At 36.0% G+C, this 20,203-nt stretch overlaps 1 protein-coding gene across 1 annotated transcript in view; it reads right to left on the bottom strand.

The window, feature by feature from the left end:
* Positions 1-14,547, bottom strand: part of LRP1B (LDL receptor related protein 1B) — a 1,894,461-nt gene extending 1,879,914 nt beyond the window's left edge. The window contains exon 1 of the mRNA XM_073905704.1: positions 14,030-14,547. Coding sequence (XP_073761805.1) covers positions 14,030-14,228 — 199 coding nt within the window. The 5' untranslated portion in view covers positions 14,229-14,547. The remainder of the gene's footprint in view (positions 1-14,029) is intronic.
* Positions 14,548-20,203: the final 5,656 nt, after the last annotated feature.

Genomic DNA, 20,203 nt, shown 5'->3' with positions numbered 1-20,203 from the left:
AAAGAAAGAAAGAAAGAAAGAAAGAAAGAAAGAAAGAAAGAAAGAAAATAACTTTTTCTTACAGAAAAATTCCAATTAATAAAGTAGAAAGAATTAGAAGGGCATCATCTCATCTAAGTGATCAAGGTTAACATCACCAATAATAAGGCATATTGACATGCATCTCCTGATACCATACAATGAAGAGGGCAGATTTCTTATGTGATATTCTAGTCAAAAATACATAACCATAAGAAAATCTCAGGTAAACCAAATTGTGGGACATTCTACAAAATAACTGGCCAGGATTTTTCGATGGAGAACAAGTCATGAAAGTAAACCAAAGACAGAGATTGCCACAAATTGGAGGTCTAAGGAGATATGGCAACTTGATACAGTGTTGAATCCTGGATTGGATGTTGGGATAGAAGCAGTTCATTAGTAGAAAAACTAGTGAAATATAAAATCTATAGTTGAGTTACTAATATTTATTGTACCAATGTTAACTTTTTGTTTTAGTAATTGTATTATAGTTCTACACTATGTTAACATTAGGAGCAGCTAAATGAAGAGAATATGGCAACTTGCTGTATTTGTTGCATACATTTTTTGCAAGTCTAAATTTTTTTCAAAATAAAAAGTTTTCTTTTTTAAAAAAAGCTGATTCAAATAGTCAGTTTGGATATACTAATTCTTCATAAGAATTAGTCTTTAAATCTAAAGACAGTACGTGGAAAGAGAGTACACACTTGGCTCTTATTAAGTCACGGCTTTCCCAAAGAAAGGGAAGATGAAACACAAACCTAAATGGGATTCCATTTGCGTCTCAGCGTAAGAATTTGTCTACCCATTAGGATCATACCTCTGCCATCTTTTCTTCACTATATTTTTCTTCTCCCTTATACTCTTTTCATTTTTTCATTCCACATTTTTTTGTCGGGGAGAGACAGAGAGAGTGCAAGGTGAGGAGGAAAGGGAGAGAGAGAATCTTAAGCAGGTTCCACGCTCAGCGTGGAGCCCCACACGTGGGGCTCACTCACCACCCTGAGATCATGACCTCACCCTAAATCGAGTCAGACACTTAACCGCCTGACTGAGCCACCCAGGCGCCCCTCATTCCACATTTCAATCATGATGTGTGTGGCACAGCAACCTTGTTTTCACCACATGGCTGTTACTTACCATCTAGAGTATTTTTCATGAGGTCCCTGGAGTGTTGAGGCTAACTGAAATCATCCACATAGCATGTCCTCATGATTAGTAAGGGAGCTTTGTTTTTTTGATCACTTTCAGTGGCATGTTTCTGCTTCAAGTCACAGTTGGGTCTAACAGCATTCATTTTCTGAGGGGTCTTTAAGAATTTTCTCTGTATCCACATTCTCTCCCCCTGACCCTGCCTTTATGTCTCAAAAGAAAGAGGAAGTTTTAAAGGCACAGATGCAGGACACCGTTGAAATTCATCTTTGATATCCTTCCACCCAAAGCCATGACCTATAACAATTATGCACTCCAAATTTCAAGGCATTATGCTCAGCTCTCTAGGGCCACTTTTGGTTTGCAATGCACCTAGTAAAATGTCTTTCTGCTGTGACCCAGTCCAACTCTATGCTGATGTCTTCAACTGGAGGACTCCACACGGGTGACAGGCTGTCAGCTTGGGTGTTCAATCCATCAACTTGTGTTTCTGACCCCTACAATATCATTTTCTTTGTTGTGTGTGTGTGTGTGTGTGTGTGTGTTGCTTTTTATCTTGATGGGCAATATTTAAAACATAAGGCATTATGCATAATAATCCAGATTCTGGGCCACTCTTAAACTATTTAAAGGTCTGGCAACCCTTGGCTCACATTCACCCAAGGCCACAATCTGCTCCAGTCACATATCAGCTGCTCCTTTGGACAATGTGGGTGTTCTCTAATTTACACGTCACCCCGGGGGAACACCTTCTGACTAGCCTGGATGCTGTATGCATTTGTGTTTGTAAAACTTGCCCCATATCTTGCCCTTCAGTTCATAAAGTTGAGTCAGATATGTCTGAGTGCCATTACCTAACATGATGAGCAAAGAGGTCTAAGCAGCCTTTTCTCTGAGTGGAGAGCTCAGAAGCCGCAGGCAATCTATTTCTTTCCAGGTAACTATAGAAGAAATGTGGCCTATCATTTGCTCTCACTGGCAGAAGGGAGGGAAGAGTGCAGGATTGCTGCTGCAGGTTCCTTTATATGATGTCCTGCTTTTTAAGAAAATATTATTATTGTATACTGAGTTCAGCACTCACAGGGTGACTCTCAAGCGGGAGTTTGGGACTGGGCGATAGAGCCATTACTGCTGCTTTCACACGAAAGAGAGTTTTACTAATCCTCTTTGGCATTCATCTCTAAATCTTGGTGAACTCAAGCAGCTCCAATCTCTGAAAGTTTATTTTTGACTTAAGTGATTTTCTTCCTATTGCTAGTTTTTTCAGGTGTCTCGCCAGCTTAACTGCTATCTGAATAAGCTTTGTTTACTTTCCTTGGCTCTTTATAGCAGGTTTAAGTTTGTTCCAAGGGGTCACCACATTTCCTGCCCAATGCCTTTTATTCTGAGCATGCAGTCAGTAATTATTTTTTGCTTTATCTAAAATATAAATAACTCCCTTATACTCATTTTGAACTTTTTCCCATAGTGCTTTCCTTATGAAAGGGAAAAAAAGTCCTTCAGCAGACCTCAGTGTGATGTGAGCAGAGTTCTAGTCAGGGAGCATAATTCATGCCTCGTACTCACAAATATACAAGTAACCCTTCCCCTTCCTGCTGTTTTAAATTACTCAGATTAATTTATTTCCAAACTTTTTGGCACCCCCCCCTGCTAAAGTACACAGCAAACAAATTTACAGCGAGTCCCAAATTAAATATTAATGCAAAATCTTTCAGCCTCAAATTTCATTTTGTTCAGTCACTCAAAAATTTAATAAAATTTTGGTGTTTATTTCATATTTAACTTATTTCTAGGCAAAATGTTGATTTTACTACTGAAATTTTGGAGCTAAATTATTAAAGGGGATTTTGACAATAGGAATGAAAAATGGACTGAACTTAAAGTTATACACAAATTTGATTTCTGCACATGCATCTAGCAAATGTCTGCTAAACCTGCATGTAAGCTCTTTACACAACAAATAAATTGGTTAAGATCTTTTGTTTCAATGTCTTGTTGTTGTTATTTCAATACCTTATTTATAAAATTTTAAATGCCTGAGCTTTGGCTCTCTTTATTTTAACCTAATGTCTTTAGTATATGTCTTCCCTTCTTTAATCAAAATATGTATTGTGTTTGAAAAACTAAGAAAGCAAGTTGTCTTTTTAAACATTCTATGTAATGATCATGTAGCTTTTCCAAGGTAATTCCTCCGAATGAAGTGAAGTATTTCATCCACAATGCTGCTGCTAGCAACATAAGGTAAATAGTGTCAAAAAGGTTGATTACTCCCAGTTGCTTTCTTGGCATTAGATGACCTGTATAACTGAAAAAGAAACTGAGTGGGAATATTTGGGGGGCTAAATTTGCACTTTGGAATGCAGATTTGAATATGAAGTTTTTAAAACCAATTTCTCACTTTTTCTCGAGGTAGATAGGAAAGAGAGCAAAAGAAAAGGAACAATAAAAAAAAATCAATGGAATCAAATCCTGAAACAATTTTTAAGTAACTTAGGGTGTAGAGTAACTCACTAGCTTCATACTAACAGTATTTCCTTCAAACACTGTATTCCTTTCTTCATTCTCACAGACCTTCTGGGCTCTGATATTTTTTCCTTTTCCATCAGCTTTATAATACCTTTCTCTCTCTTTTCTCTCAATTCTTTTTCCTTTCTAGCTCCAACAAGAACTCAATAGACCCAAATGAGTTTGTTTTGTAGCCATAAGCAATCTTTTCCTGAAAATCCAAACTTGTACAACTGTTAAACTAGTGTTTCATTGCTTGTCCTGGTTTTTGTTGTTTAGTTGTTTCTTTCCCTAGTCTATAAATCACACTGAATGATACATAGTAGTTACTGTAACGGTTATTCAAGGAATGTATGGATAAGTACAGAATAATCCAAGGGCCCTGACTGACAAAGAGGAATACCCACTAGGTCATAAACGCTTACCCAGTAGATTTTCCACCATTTACTGTCACTACCCCCTTCCTTTCTACAGTTTTCTAGGAATTTCCAGGCAGGGTAATGAATATAGCCAATAGCAGCATTCTTAACAATTTCTTCCCTTTAACCAAATATTCATTAGTGGGAACTTGACTATCAGCACAAATTCTTCTCAGTCATGTCAAGAATTTGGGGACAATGAAAATGAGTTCTTCCTTGAAAACTCTGAGGATTTCAAGGGAAAAAAATGCACAAATGAATCTTCATCACACAGGCCAATGCCTACTCCTTCTGCTGTTATATTTATTTAGATTAGTAGAAATAAAAGAAAAAATAATTACTGCCATTTTTACTAATGCTTAGACTATCACTAAGTGCATTATTTTAACTAAACCCCCAAAGAATACTATGGGTCTGACTCTACTAATTCCATTCTACAGACATGGTATGGGAAAACATGGAGTAATAGGGAAGATGGTATTAGAAATTCTGAAATATAAGGGAAAAGGTAATAAGGCAAGCAGTATTGCAGGATTCACATGTGACCATCACATGCTTTACACTGAGAAACATGTTTCATGCAAATCAATAAAAGGTGCTGCAAAAAGGAATGCATTCATTTTCAAATAGCCTTCACTGTTAACCTTTACCATCAAAGATAATAGTTTGAGGCTGTATTTAAGGATATAGCCTTATCCTCTCATTATATTGACTGGTGCTGCATTCAGTGTTATAGAAAATCTTCCTAAATTAAAGAAAGGGCTTGCTTCTCTACCTGGTCCTCATCTACACTGCCATCTCCTCATTTAAGCCACCAGCATCGCTCTCCAGGACAATTCCGACAACCCTTTAACTGGATTCCTGTATCCCTCTTATCCTCCTTCATTCAGCAGCAACAAGCAAGAGCTCTTAAAAATTAAACTGTGTCACGTCATCTCTGATTAAACATCCAATTGCTGCCTGTTGTAATAATAACAAAATCCAAATGCCTCACCTTGATCTGCATTGTCCTGTGTGACCTGTTTATGGCTTTGCCATAAATATGCCTTTTCCTTTTTTTAAAAAGATTTTATTTATTTATTTGAGAGAGAGAGAATGAGAGATAGAGAGCACGAGAGGGAAGAGGGTCAGAGGGAGAAGCAGACGCCCCGCTGAGCAAGGAGCCCGATGTGGGACTCGATCCTGGGACTCCAGGATCATGACCTGAGCCGAAGGCAGTCGCTTAACCAACCGAGCCACCCAGGCGCCCACAAATATGCCTTTTCCTACTCGTCCTCTTTCCCAAACACACACAGTTCATTTCAAACACACAGATTTTCTTTCTCTCTCTAAAATACCAAATTCTTGACTCCCTCTCAAGGGTTTGCACGGAAGGCTTCTCCTTCCGAACTACACATACTTGTTCCCTCTCATTCTCTTGTATCAGCAAATAGTTCATCCTTCTCAAAAGGCCTTCTATGATTTACAGCCACCAATTACTTACCTCGATTGCAGTACATTATTTTTTATTTCTTCTTAGAACAAAATATTATTTGTTTATTTGCTGTTTCTTCCTGCACTAAAATGTAAGCTAAATCAAGCCAGTTGCACTGTCTAACTTGCTCGCTTGCCTCACTCCTAACTCCTAGAACAGGACCTGGCACATATTTGCTCTACTTTGCTGAATGGGTAGATATGTAAGTGAATGACTACCAACCACATGGATTGGGAATCCTATGGATTCAGTAGGGAAAAAAATGAAAAAAAAAAATTAAACCATCCTGAAGATGTAAGGGATTTCTGGTTTTATAGTGAAATACAGGCTATAATGTTTTCACATACATTATTTTCCTTGCTCTCATGAAAGGTGTAAAGGAGACCACTTTGTCTCTTCTATGGAATTGGTTGGAGTGGTTTTCTTAAAATACATGTAAGAGAAAACCTTCATGTTCTTTATAACCTTATGTTCTCCCAGCAATGACAGCAAGCAAGAAGAATAGAAAAGGTGCCAAGATTTTGGTTCTTACCACTACCAGGATTAATTTCAAAATAGTTGACGATATCCTTAACAAGCTCAAATAGGAAGAAAACATCCTAGTAGGGGAAAGAACTATATCTAAAGATGTACAGATCCAAAATGTTTAAATTATAAATTCCACTTATTCTTAACGTTAGCCAATGTTGGATTAAATCAACATATTTTCTCCCAAGGAAGATTTGTATGCACTAACATTATGAGCCATCAACATGGTGCTGGTGAACTGCTAGCCTTTTTGTTAAAATAACAATACAAGGACTCAGCCAAAGAGCCTGAATTCTGAGTTAGTAACTCTATCTATAAATCTTAGTTATTTTTTTAAAAACAATCTGAGAAATACAAATGCCCAGTAGGCACGATCATAATATTTTCACCTGAGGAGGCAAAAATCTTACCCATGAGTTGGCATCGTTATCACTGTACTTTCAAGAGCTTAATTATGAGAAAATGCCTTAAAAATTAATAGAGTTGAGTAAAGTGGAATATTTTAATAAAGCATACTTGCTATTTTAACATTTTCATACCAATAAAATATACCATTAAAAGCTTTAGGAAATGCACACAAGGTCTTAGATAATCTAAAAACCAAATCTTTTTTAAATTTCTAGAATGCATATTTTAGCAAAAGTCTGAGGTTCCTAATTGCCTCAGTTACTTGGTCTGTGTGGTTAGAAGTTTCAATAAATCCTTACTGTCAATGCACTATTTCATCATCTTTGTCCTTCCTCTCCTTATACATCCTAATTTCCAAAGAAAACAGACCATTCTAAACCCATTTCTGTAGCAACCACAACTAAGTTTCACTTCTCTTCTCCCCACCCCCATTTTTAGTTAGCTTTTCTCATTTTAAGAAGAAAGGGCTACAATGACAAATTGTCATTAAAGAAAACTCAGTGGTAGAAAAATTCTTAAGGAATTATGTATTCATATTTCTAAAGTTAAGCTGTGTTGGAAGTCTTGAAGGATGTCAATGCAATGTGGAAAAGTTAGGAAGGAACGTCCTATTGATTGTAAGAATAAAACAAGAGACGATCTGTGGTACCTTGATCTTACCTAAAGAAGAAATGTATTCTTTCGACTAAAATGAGGTCGTGTTTCAACAATACCTGTCTTTGGTCTGAAGGCTAAGCCAGCCAGGACAATGAGGCGCATGCATCTCAGGAAGGGATGTCTGACTGTTAATAAGAATGCACTGTGAGATAAAATGTAATGCCGCATCTTAGCAAGGCAACGCGCTCTATCTTCTTCAACTATTTTTTCTTCTTTTTTCTCTTACTTAATAAAGTTAGAAGAAATCTCATATAAAAAGGTACTTTCTCAATTCGTTTTCTATAAAGGATATAGTTATAATATTAGTCATGTATAAATGGAAACTTTCATACGTACATGATTATATCTGAGAAAAATAAGATTAAACGGATGACTGGTACAGTAAGAATATATTAATCGAATTACTTTTCATTGTTTCTACAGGTAAAAGACACCTTTGACAAGTGTTGCATATTTACAACTATTTTGGAATATTTGAGAAACCCCAAATATATCATTCAACAAATATGAGGGCATAATTATTGAACAATATAAGTTACACAATCATTACCGACTTAAGCATTAGCCTTTTGCACTGGTGATACTTATAAGAATCTGACCTACCGGGAAATCAACAGCAAATGAATGGGCCCATTTATTTAACTATACCATTGCATTTTTTAACCATAATTGGACATCTAATTGCAGACTGAAATTAACGTGATTGCATGAGAAAGTTATTATAGTCACATTTATAAACACACTAAATCCTGTTGTTTATTTTATCACTGCAATGATTTCTACTATATATCCTGTGCTGAGAGAAAGTCTTAACTTTGAAATAACATTTAGGAATATATTTTAATTTTTAAAAATATTTTACAAAATGAGAAAAATAAATTCAGTTAATAAAGCCTGTAAAGAAAAATAATAAATTTCTAATTACTTTCAATAAAGTAATTATCTGAATATGAATGAATTCAGAGCATATACTTATTTGTATTCTAATAGTATTTTAGATTCTTATGCTAATCCATGATAAAAATATATATTACTACCAAAATATATTAAATTTCTCTGTTATGACAGGAATAATGGCAAAGGTACATGTTACTTACTCTACAAAGTATAGAAGGTAACTGTCATGTGTAAGTCTTTTAGGGAAATACATTGTTATTATTGTTTTTCCACAAAATTCAGCTTTAGGCTTTTAAAGCAAGATCAGTTCTATTGTTTTACCACATCTGACTAGCTACTATATCTAAAACTTTGATTCCCATTTAGTTACTAGTCAGTTCCATCAATTAGTTTAGTCAGGAAGCTCAGTCAAAATAATTGGGTTTGTAAAGAGATAGCCTAAATCAATAGGATAGAGAGAGAGACAGAAACTATATTTTGGTATCACTGAATTCAGAACAGAGCAATAAATAATACGTATTTTCTAACTTGGCCTTGTAGTTATGCCAGGGGGGAAATGGGAGGCCACCAAATCATTTATGAGGAGAAAATATAGATCTAAAATTGTGACGGCAGCTTATAGCAGAAAAACTTCTAATAGAAAAATATATATATAAATTTTGGAGGTCAAAGCTTACTTGTTCTGATGTGTTGCAAAATTTTCTGAAGCTTTCATTCCCCTTTCTATAACATGGAGGGTTCAGATGTACTTGGAGAGATTGACATTTTATTAAAATGAGAGAGCACAAAATAGTGAGAACAGTGATTAAATATTATGGCAAGCACAGTACTTTTCAAAAGCACATGAGGTAGATAACACTCATTGCCACACGTAGATTAGTCCAAAAGTAATTTTTTAAAACTCTAATTTTTAGAGATATGTTCATAGTTTAATATTTAAATAATAGAACCTTTTTCCCCCCAAGGAACTAACAAGCTCTAAAGATCTCCGTCCTAACTAAAACAACTGGAAAATGACCCCCAAGGCCTGTAGACCCTTAGATTTGTGATTGGTATGTGGCAGTTTCATCCCTATGCATCTAGTTAATGGATTTTTATATAGGTTATATTTGGAGAATAACAATCCACATGGAAATTAAAAAAAAAAAAAGGATTAAAAAGTATCCCAGTACTTTTCTGTTTGATTAGTTTTGTCCACCCTTCCCCACCAAAAAAACAAACAACAAAACCACCTTGTTATTTGCACTCTCTGTGCATCAAGGTGGTTTTTGTCATTATTCTTAGATTAAATATGGGGACCTTGATTTCTTATTCTAGGTAGTTTTTGAACTGCCTAGAGTAAACGTGACTATTTCCTGATAGAAGTTTGGTCCAGTATGTATTCTGGTTAACTCATTATAGGAGTACTCAACCTTTCACTTTAGTTTTGTTTAGCATTCCAGCTGCTAAAAACATTGTTTCAAATTATAAGCATGGAGGGCATCATAATTACAGGTATTTCAAAAGCAAACGCATTTTAACATTTATATCCTCCACTGTCATATTTTGTTACAACAAAATATTTGTTACATGGAAATTCATTATTAGAATATTGCATGTTGGGAGTTGAAAAATAATTGTTAAAGTTTTTCAATTTCATATTTTGTTTTTCAAGGAGGCAATATCACAAAGACAGACATATATTTTCTGGAATTTGGAAAAATGAAAGTTTCATATGAAAATTCTCTCTCTAATTTTCAAGCTAGAGTAGTGTTTTTAAAGGATGTTTGTGCCAAGGCAGCCATTTTAAATAAGATATGTATATATAATCTTTAAAGAAGATTCTAAATATATTTTAATATGATCTATATTATGAATATAGTAAGTGGGTTGCACTCACTGCTAAATTAGTTTAATAACATCATGTTGGTACAATCATGTTTAACTTTTAGCATTAATTCTACTCTCTTTGAATGCACCTATCTAAAATGAAGACAAGTATTTCCTCCATACAAGAATTGTTTTGACAGACAGCTACAGAAGATAGAGAAATCTTTCAATACATCTGATTGGTACTTTTTACTATACAAAATCCCTATTACTAGGAAGGAATTGAAGACAGGGGAGTGCACATTTCATATAAGATGTAAAAATTAGTAGTAGAATCATGAAAAGAAATTGATCATAGTAATATATAGAATGGAGGGAAGATACAGAGACCCCTCAACCATTGCAATTACTGTAGAAGACCAAATCATGTTCAATCCAGGTAACTTAAAATGGAGCCTATCTTTATGGTATACCCAAGGCTCTGAAAAGAAAATGACAAGGCAAATAGTAAGAAATCAATGTCCTGGATCCAATACACTTGCAAACTAAAAATTTCTGCACGTCTCCACCATAAATGACAAGTAGTATTTAGAAAGTGTCATATCATACTTAAGAATATATTCACCATATCACTCATCCCCCCCTCTAAGTAGACTTCCTTCACTTCCAGTTAAAAAAAAAAATCACTTCCATCTTAATAATTCTCGCATTCTTAACATTTGAGTTTTCTGCAATATTTGCATGTATGTCCCCATTCTTAGAGGTTTAATTATATCCAACCTCACATTGATGGAAGTTTCTTTAAATTATTTTTATACTGCAAACATTTCAAACGATATTTATTATGAAATGAGAAGAAAATAATTATTTTAAAAATTATTATTTTGCCTAAAGATACTTTAATCTCTTCTTTAGGAAATACTAATTTGGATTTAGTCTTTTCCTAAATTTATTATTTGGCTTTTTCCCCATTTTTCTTTCCCTCACTTACTCTGTTCACTGCAATTCACATTTTTTCTCTTGTTTTAACATATTGAAATTGTTCTTTGTTTTCCCATTGTCTCCTTCCATTCCTACCAGTTTCAATTTAAGCTTGAGAAAAGAGAGAAAGAAGAAGAAATCTCAAAGATTACAGAGACTTCTTCAAAACAAAACTTTTATGTTTGTGGAATACAAAGAAATATGGATTGCAGTTCATTCTTCTTTAAGGGAAGGAAGATTAAAATTTTGACATACACATGATTGCCATTTTTAGATGGCTTTATAGATATATACATTTAAATGATTATAACAGCATGAGCTTTAATTGTTTGAAAATATGTTTACCCATCTTATCAGACTCAGGAATTTAAAAGGGACTAGTTTTAGATTTCTCAATCCCCTTTATTTTCAGAAAATTTGACAATTTAAAATACATTTCCTTTTAAGTCTTAATCCCTATCAAGCAATACTTTGATATGCTATGACATTGTTATATGACACACTGGTTGATCTTAAGTGAATATGATTTATCCTTCACGTTTTGCTGTTAAGAGTTACAAAGATGTTTCCTTCTTTAGATGTGATGAAATCTAATAAGAACTGACATGTACATTAGCTTAACTCTGTATCAAAATCAATATAAACCAAGAAAATAAACAATGTGGAATTAGGACAAGTGGATGTGTGTAGATCAGACACAAGCAAATACCTTAAAGTACTCCTGTTCTAAAAAAAAAAAAAAGTGTTTGAGTTTATACTCATAAACTTACAAAACAAAGAGCAACACAGGTAGAAGGTAATACAACCATTTCTATCTAGTTCACACAGTTTAAGAAGTCACCCATTACCCAATATATATTTGGAGAACCTGAAAGTGGTTTTTCATTTTCTGGCATGAAGCTAGCTCCTGCACTACAAAACACACCTGTGTAATTCACATGCCTATTTTATTCTTCAAGGACAATTGACATAAGCCTGTGCAGAAAGCTACATCTCATTAACCTCTTTCTTGAGTTTATATTCCCATATCGTCTGTTTCAGCACTTCACTGAGGAAAGTTTGTCATAATGCAGCAGCACTTTCTTTTTTAACTTTAAACAAGATTTTCTCTTTTTTCCCCCCTTTTTCCAAGTGGGACCCACCCTTTTTACTTTTGATAGATAGCTGTGACAATTTTAGCTCCTTTCTAACAGTTAGGAAAGTCGTGTTAAATATATATGATAGTGGCAAAGTGTTGGTCTACAACTATTTTTACTTGTGCTATCTTATAATAGTACTTTTTATTCTGACATGGTGATATATGACACTATTTCAGTTCTAGGAAAAAGTAACAATCCTTTTCCATATGCCCTGTTTATATCTTAGCTGTCCCTGTCTTCATGGAACAATTAAATTTGCACCAAATTCTTATCTTTTAAGATACTTAGTTTTCTATCTCAGGAGAAAATTGAGGTCCACATGTTTAACTTTTTATGATATATACAATTCTCTTCAGGTATCCATTCTAATCATTGTAGTAACAACTCTCTCCCTCATAAACACATCCAAAATCACTGAGGACTTAGCTCTAGATGAGGTCAAATTTGCAGAGATTGGGGACTCAATCAGAAAAAGCCCAAGAGCAGGAGTCTGCAGTGCCATTATATTCTGCTAGCTCACAGGGCTGAAAAGCTTCATTCTGTTCATCTGCTCTGGTCCAACTTCAAAGATTCTTCCTAAGGAAGGTCGAGAGCTGATTGTTCCAGATCAAAGACATCATCATTTCAAGTTAGAGCTATGTGCTCCCATTTTGTCAGTATAGTTTTCAACTATTCCACACCAACTTCAAGGCAAGTTAAGACAAGTTTAGAAGCTATGTGGTTAGGTGGCAATGATACGTTTAAAAGATTATCACTCAGTTAATGTCAAATTTTCTAAAGGAACTAATATTAGTCTCACCATTGGTAAAGGAAATGTGTGAGCACATTATAAAGACCAGAATCTGGTTGCCAACAGCAGGTTGAATAGAAACGCTACAATTCATTCTCCTGTGCTTTCCTATAATGAAACAATAATTTTTAGTCAATTCATAATTCACTTCATATGAACACTGTCACTAAAGCTCCCAGTGCAACATTTTGCCTATTGACACCGGGATCCAGGATTCTATCTTTATTTCTCTTTTTTCTAATTAAATATCATTGACAACAGCAACAAACCAAAATATCATATATATATATATATATATATATAAAACCTAGATCTATGATACTCCTGATTTTACTCTAGGGAGTTAACCATTCCAATGCCGAGGGCCCAAATATTCATCTACCTTTTTTTCCTCCTTTTTTTCATCTGTGCAACTATTGTCAAAGATTGTCAAACTTGCACAGGGATTCCTGGGCTTCCAGATCAAAAGTTTACACAATCTAGGTTTATTATCATTCCCACCTCTTCTCTCCTCTGCTCCCCATACACATTCCCATTTAAACTTCTACTGTTCATCAGCTGTTTGGAAACAAACAACGGCAAAACGCCAGTGGTGGGTAAACATCGTCTGGTACCATGAGCTGTGCCACAGACCTTCAGAATCAAGAAAGTCAAGTTCAGGCAGGTGCCTGAGCCCAGAAGCGCCCTGAAAGCCTAAGCCTCTTGGCTGATGACAGGAATCTCGCTTGAGTGTGCCTCAGGAAGGAACTGCAGAGACCAAAGGGGCCTGAGTCGGCTCTTTCCCCCCTCCACACACCCTGGGTGCAGCAGGTAGGGAAGTTAACCAAGAGCTAAGTTAAGGGAGCACACACAACGCGGAGAAGCCTGAGCCTGCAAAAGCTCAAAGCTATGAGAGTAAGCGCCGAGGGAAGTCTTGGAAAAGCGAATTCTGATCCCAACATCTGCAGCGCTTGGGTTGCGCGGACAGAAGCGCGCAGTCAAGTCCAAACGGTCCCAGTGGGGGACAAAATCAGGACCGGTAACTGGCCAAAGAAAAAAGCTGGGGGTGGGAGGAACCCGAAGACTCTGGCACCTGGTTCAGAAATCGCCCACCGCACCTCTCACCCCCACGAGGCCAGAGCACTGTGGCCAACCAGTCCCGGGGAGCGGGGCCACAAGGACTTAAGTTTCACACTCACTTATCTACAAGCATCGCCCAGCAGGAAAGCAGAGGAAGAAAGGGGAAGCCAGGATGGAGTTATTTCCTTACCTCCTTCGGCTCCCACGGTCAGCACCTTGGAGATAGGCAATAATCCCGAGAGAATGAGTAAGGCGAGGAGAAACTCGGACATTGTGGTCGCTCGGTAAGGAAATCTGCGCTGGAGACTGCTCCGCGGCGCCCTCGGCCCGGCGGCGGCGGCGGCGGCGGCAGCGGCGGCTGCTCGGAGCCCCGAATCGAGCAGCGTCATTTACAAATGTCACTGGAAATTCTTCAGCTCAATGAGCCCAGCCAGTCCGCCTTCTCCTGCCTGGAACAGGATGTGGAAGGTGTACGGATGCGTGCGTGTGGGAGAGAGAGAGTGTGTGAGCGCCAGCGAGCCGCTCGTGTGTCTTGACTTTTCAATGCAGGGTACGTCTGATCTTACATCACGCAAAGAGGGGCAGTGAGAGATGCCAGCGGATGGGAATTCACTGATTAATCACCGAATCCACCACACACCCCTTCGTCGTCCACATAAATCACATCTATTACTTAGTAAGAGGCATTTAACACAACAGGAAAATACCACCGCGAACTGAGAGCACCACAAATCACAATTATTTCGGTCTCCTTGAAGGGAAAGTAACTCCAAAGCTCGTTCTGTAGGGATTTGGGTCTTTAGAGAAGGGGAGACTTCTGCGTTGGGCTGAGCCAGCCAGGCGCCCAGGAAGCTTCGCATTTAACAGCCAGCTCGGAATTATCAGCTACAGCGCTGGGATGCTTCTCCCGGCAAAGCAGTTTTGATACCTTCCCTCCCGGGAAGCTTCCTTCCCGGGAAGGAAGGACGAGCTAAGTAACTGAGCTTCTCTTAGGGAAATGGTTTCCTCTGCTCAACACACAAATGCGAAGCTTTCTAAATTGCTCTTTTAACTTTTATGCTGAGTAGCACCTGGGGACAAAGATGCAAAATATAGTGACTCAGCAAAAACAAAACCCAAAACAACCCCCAAAGTCATTACCCCTTGCATAAGAAGGGAAAGTGAATGGAAAGAGGTCCCTAGGCGGGGAATCATAGAGCAAGGGATTGGCAGTGTGCTTTGCAGTGGATTTCTCTCTTTAAAAGGGTTCCTCGAACCATTTTAAACATATGTTGAGGATTTTTTTTACTGTTTTTGCCTTGTTTTGTTTTTCTTATTCCACATAATACAGTTATAGTTTAAAAACTTGCCCAAACCATCTGAGGTATGAACATGAATCAGTGGAATTAAAAAAAAAAAAAAGTTGTTTGTATGACCACTTGAGTTTTTAAATATGATCACTCCAAAACCTAAAATTTTAGTTAGCCATTCAGAAATGGCTAAGGAGTTAAAACTCAGAAATCTTAGTAGTTGAGGGCTTATTTTTTCCTTATAACATCCATAACTCTTGCCTAAGAACTAAGGTTGAAAAATGTTTCATATTTGATATTTTGAAGCTTGAAATGGATGTAAGGGAAACTGTAAGAAAAGAATAAAACTAAGGAACAGGATGATTGAAAAGCAAAGGAAAGATACCTTAAACACTCTGTGCCGTTTACTGGTTTAAACAATACAGATGAATGCCAGCACTATGAGCTAGCTGTTTATGAGAGCAGAATTATCCAGAAACGTATTTGGATGCTCCTTAGAAGCCATTAAAATTAGACTGGATCAAAGAACACAAAGGTGACTCTAAGGGAAATTGCCAAGAATATGTGAAATACGCCATTCTATAGTTACACTGTGATTATAAAATATGTCCTTTATGTCATTTTTCCCATATTGTAAATTCCAAATTTGATATTCCCTTGTATATCAAACCATTTAGTGTCTAAAAAGATGACTCCTTCCACCTTTAAAAGTGTATGTTTTCTTTTCTTTTCTTCTAAAGTTGTTATGTGTGTAATTTCACCTAGTCATTTTTACTGTTTCACAAAAAATGTACCATAGAGGAAATATAAAAAGGTATTTTTCCTATTTTACTTCGTACTAAAAATTCACAAACTTTGGACTGAGTGGCAGAGTTTAAAGAATATGGGGCTATAGTAGGGGAGAAAGGGTAAATTTAGAATGATACTCAAATTACAAATATTTATTTCTCAAGTGTCCACAGACCTCTGCATTCTCTGAAATATTTATTCTTTCATTGGTATGAAGTAAGTAGGTGTCTTTCTGACATGATCCCATTCAGTCAACTAGGAGGTCAGCTATTGGGAAATCTATATCCACTTAAGTCTTGGCAGTAAAATTAGGAGTGCCCACAAACCATGTTAAGGACATCCAGATTCTGCTTCTTCTATACTATTACCACCAATTACCTCCCATCTCAAAACTGCAAAGTAGTAGAGAAAGTACCCAGGAACAGAACAACCAAAGACTTACCATGTACTCAATTCTATGACGGAAAATCAATGACTCATTCACTTCTGCAATATATGAAGCAGCCCTGAATTCCACTGTCAACTCTTAAAAGGGAAAAGTTACGAAAGATAATCAGAGCAGTGAATACCCAGAAGATTTTGTATTCTAATGTATATTCTAAATATGCTACATTCTAAATATGTAGTGCCTCCTAATAATAAAACTACTAAGTAAATTAGGCAGAGTAACAACCGTATGATCTCTTCTACATCATCTGCTTTACTTTTTAACTGCCCTGAATAGAAGAAAATCAAGAATGCATTGTCCACACATTGTGATCAGAATAATACAGCAAAAACAAAATTCCTTTTTAGTGATCACCAATCAAATTGCCATATGTGAATGGCACATGACTCAAAATTGTGGTGTAAAATTGTGGAAGTAATGGGTTAGCATACAAAAAAAAAAGTTTAGCGTACAAATGAAAGGTGATGACTTGTATTTAAAAACATCAACTATGAATTATTCTCAATTCTATCTATAAAGTAAAATTTGGGACTTATTTTAGGAATGCGAGTAGATGTTACTAACAAAGACCTAAGTGGTATAAAAACTCTTCACAGTAATTGGGTAGAAGAATGGATGCTTAGGTATGTTTCAGTGGTCAAGTGGACATAACACATGCATTTAGATGCATGTCAAGCAGATATTTTAAGACAAAAATTGTAATAAGGAATAGTTTCATATCACAAAGCCATAATAATACATAATAAACATATTCAATATTAAAATAAATAGATACATAGTTATCATTTATAGTAGATACATGGTCTAAAACTAAAATAAGGCCAGTGTCAAAGTTGGATAAAATTGTCTCACATCAAATCACTTGCATGTTGTAGTTCTTCACTGAAAATGACCAACTCATCAAAACAGATAGTTTTTATGAGAATCTAATGAGGTTGATAAAGATATAGACCAAATTAGAGTTTTAAAATTAAATATTTTTTCCAGGTTTCGAATGACCATAGAATTATAATGGACTATAAATAAAAGGGAAACATAAATATAATTTTCTATGAAATGCTTTTATTCCCCATCATATATACTTTAGTGAAAAAGAAAATTAATAAGGTATATTATTAGTGAAGAGAGAATAGCAAGAGTTACTGTTCAAATTCTGTTTGTTTCTATGGCCCATTATAATTTCTTCATTCTAATCAGAGTTATTAACACTGACAAGTTAAATAAATTAATTCATCAAACTATAGAATGTTATGAAATCTTTCAATGAGATAAATTAAACAAAGTAAAACCACTTTCTGGTCTAAAACAAGACACGAATATTAATTATCAGTCAGCGGTAATCTTACACTTCCCAATTAGAGCCATGCTTTGTGTACATGTGATCAAACATCAGATTCCATTTCTGCTAACTTGATTATTTTCTTTGTGCTGGTTTTTGTTTTTGTTTTTTTACCATAGATAACAACAAGTCATGCACTACACACCTGAAAGTCATGTTAGGGGGAGGGTGTATGTCTGAACAAACCAAGCCGGACAGTCTGTCTCATGAAGGGATGTGTGTAAAGGAGAGTTGGCCTGAGAGCCAGGTTGCTAGGATTTTCTGTAGCTATCATTCCAAGGGCTGCTAGAGAGCTTACCCTGCCTTTCCACACAGAAAAGTTGCCAGGCAGCTGCAGACACAGGATGAGAAGGAAAAGGAAGGCAGGGGGGCTGGGGGTATACTGAGAACTGTTAAAGAAACATTATTAGTGCTTAAAGTTGAAACAGAGTTACTCTGGACAAAGCCACTAAGAAAAAAGAACTTTAGATTCATTTTATTTCTCAAACTACAGCATTTCAATGCACATTTTTTACTGCTTTCCTTCGAAAGTGTGCTATACCTGTTTGACAGCATGCTGTTTCAACTGAGACATGGGGATTCAGTCGAGATAAAGAAGGTTTTGGTGCAACTTTAATTCCTGCCATTTGACAAGTATTAGGAAGTATGTACAACTGAGAAGAAAATGAAGTGTGATGCAAGTACCCAATTAAACCTGGAAAGTAAAAATATTTCCAGGCAAATTAAGTTTTTCTCTTTGCATAAGCCTCAACTTATCTTTACTGTCATTATCTATAAACACATTAAAATATACATATTGCAGTGAAAAGCACAACTGATAGTCAATTGTAAGTTTCAAAGGATAAATAATAAAAGCTCTTAATATTGATTTGATTGTTTTACACATTTTTCTGACTCTTGTTTGACAAACTTTTGATAATAGGAAGGAAAGGAAAGGAGATTTTGCTGACTTAGACAACTTTAATCAGGCAACAGTTGACTTCCATAATAATAATACAGACTCAAGAGACAAATCCTATGTTGCTTTTTGGATGTGTTTTTAGAAAGCGCAATCAGCAATAATGCAATCCATATATGTGTGGAGGAAGGGAACATAGAAAGGCCAAAATTCATCAAACCCTTTTCACTCAAATTGTGTGGAAATAGTTATGAGTTTCAGGTTAGTTCCTGGTTACAAAGCCTTGTTGATGTCAGTGCTTTTTGACCTGACATACCTTTGACCTCCACATCCCCATCTCCAGCTGCCAAAAATAGAATTAGTGTTTCAGGCTGGGGGTTGGCTATCAGTGGTCCATTGTCAGGATGCACTTTGCTTGAATGAGCCTTGAGGTCTTTTTTGACCTGCAAATATTGATCTCTGTCCTTTCAGTCATCTTTCTGCTCCTTAATTTTAATTAGAAACTCCTGGGTTGTTGGAACTGGAAGGAACATTCAAATCATTTCTTCGAGTTTGCTATATTTTACAGATAAGAAAAGTTAAAGATAGGAAAGGTGACTACTCTGAGGTCACACACGTTATTAATATCAAAAACAGTCCTTGAATAGTTTCCTCTTTCCTATATTATGTAGTGAGCTTTGTTGATATTCCTCTAGATTTTTCCTAGCTCAGAGGAGTGGTGGCCTAGGCAGTTTGGATTAGTTCATTCCTTTAATAGCTACAGATTACATAACAGCCACTCCACTCAGCACCGTGCAAGTAACTATATAGAAAATAGACATGGTGCTTGCACTAGCAGAACTTACAATCCAAATCAAACACCATTCCTCTGCTAATGGACTGACTTTCCAGGATCTTGTGGGAACCATGCTGCCATGAACCACATGTATGACACATAAAGGCCACTGCTGAGATCACCCAATAAAATCAGGTTACATCTTTCTGAATAAATACCATTATGAATAAACTTTTGTAGAAAAACCTGACACTTCTGCTGAATTAGACTCTGAGTAAGAAATCACAAAACATATATTCAAATATCTTGAGTGTTACCAGCGTTTCGTCAATCAGCACATCCTATCTCCTTTGATCTAGAACTCAGTAGCAAATTCAGAAATGCTCAGAATTCAAAACATTTAGAAATGTTATCAGTGATAACATCGATTAATCAAAGCTTGTGAATTCTGTTGTGTGTTGTGAATTCACATAGGATCAGAAGACAGAAAGAGGACTGGAGAAAGTCTGGTTCAACTTTTATTCATTTGTTTATTTTTATTATAGGTATTAGTTGGGACACTTTTAAGCATTTAATCAACTTTATATTGAATAATTTCCTACTTTATATCCAAATGATTATTTTTCTTGTTTACTTTATATATAGTCTTCACATTTCACAATTTCTAACCCCCTAAAATATAATCATTTTGCAAGGGCTTTCCCTTAGAAAAATTTGTCTTACTGCTGACCAATGACTTTTTACTTCTTTCCTTGACATTGTTTAGTTTTTCCTATATCTGCTGTTCTCTGGTCCCTCTTCCATGGAACACATTTCTATATCTGAA

The sequence above is a fragment of the Callorhinus ursinus genome, unplaced genomic scaffold (genome assembly GCF_003265705.2).
Source record: "Callorhinus ursinus isolate GAN/ISIS: 27379988/994484 unplaced genomic scaffold, GSC_fseal_2.0 scaffold2, whole genome shotgun sequence".
Classification (NCBI taxonomy): domain Eukaryota; kingdom Metazoa; phylum Chordata; class Mammalia; order Carnivora; family Otariidae; genus Callorhinus; species Callorhinus ursinus.
This window is presented reverse-complemented; position numbering and strand designations above follow the sequence as displayed.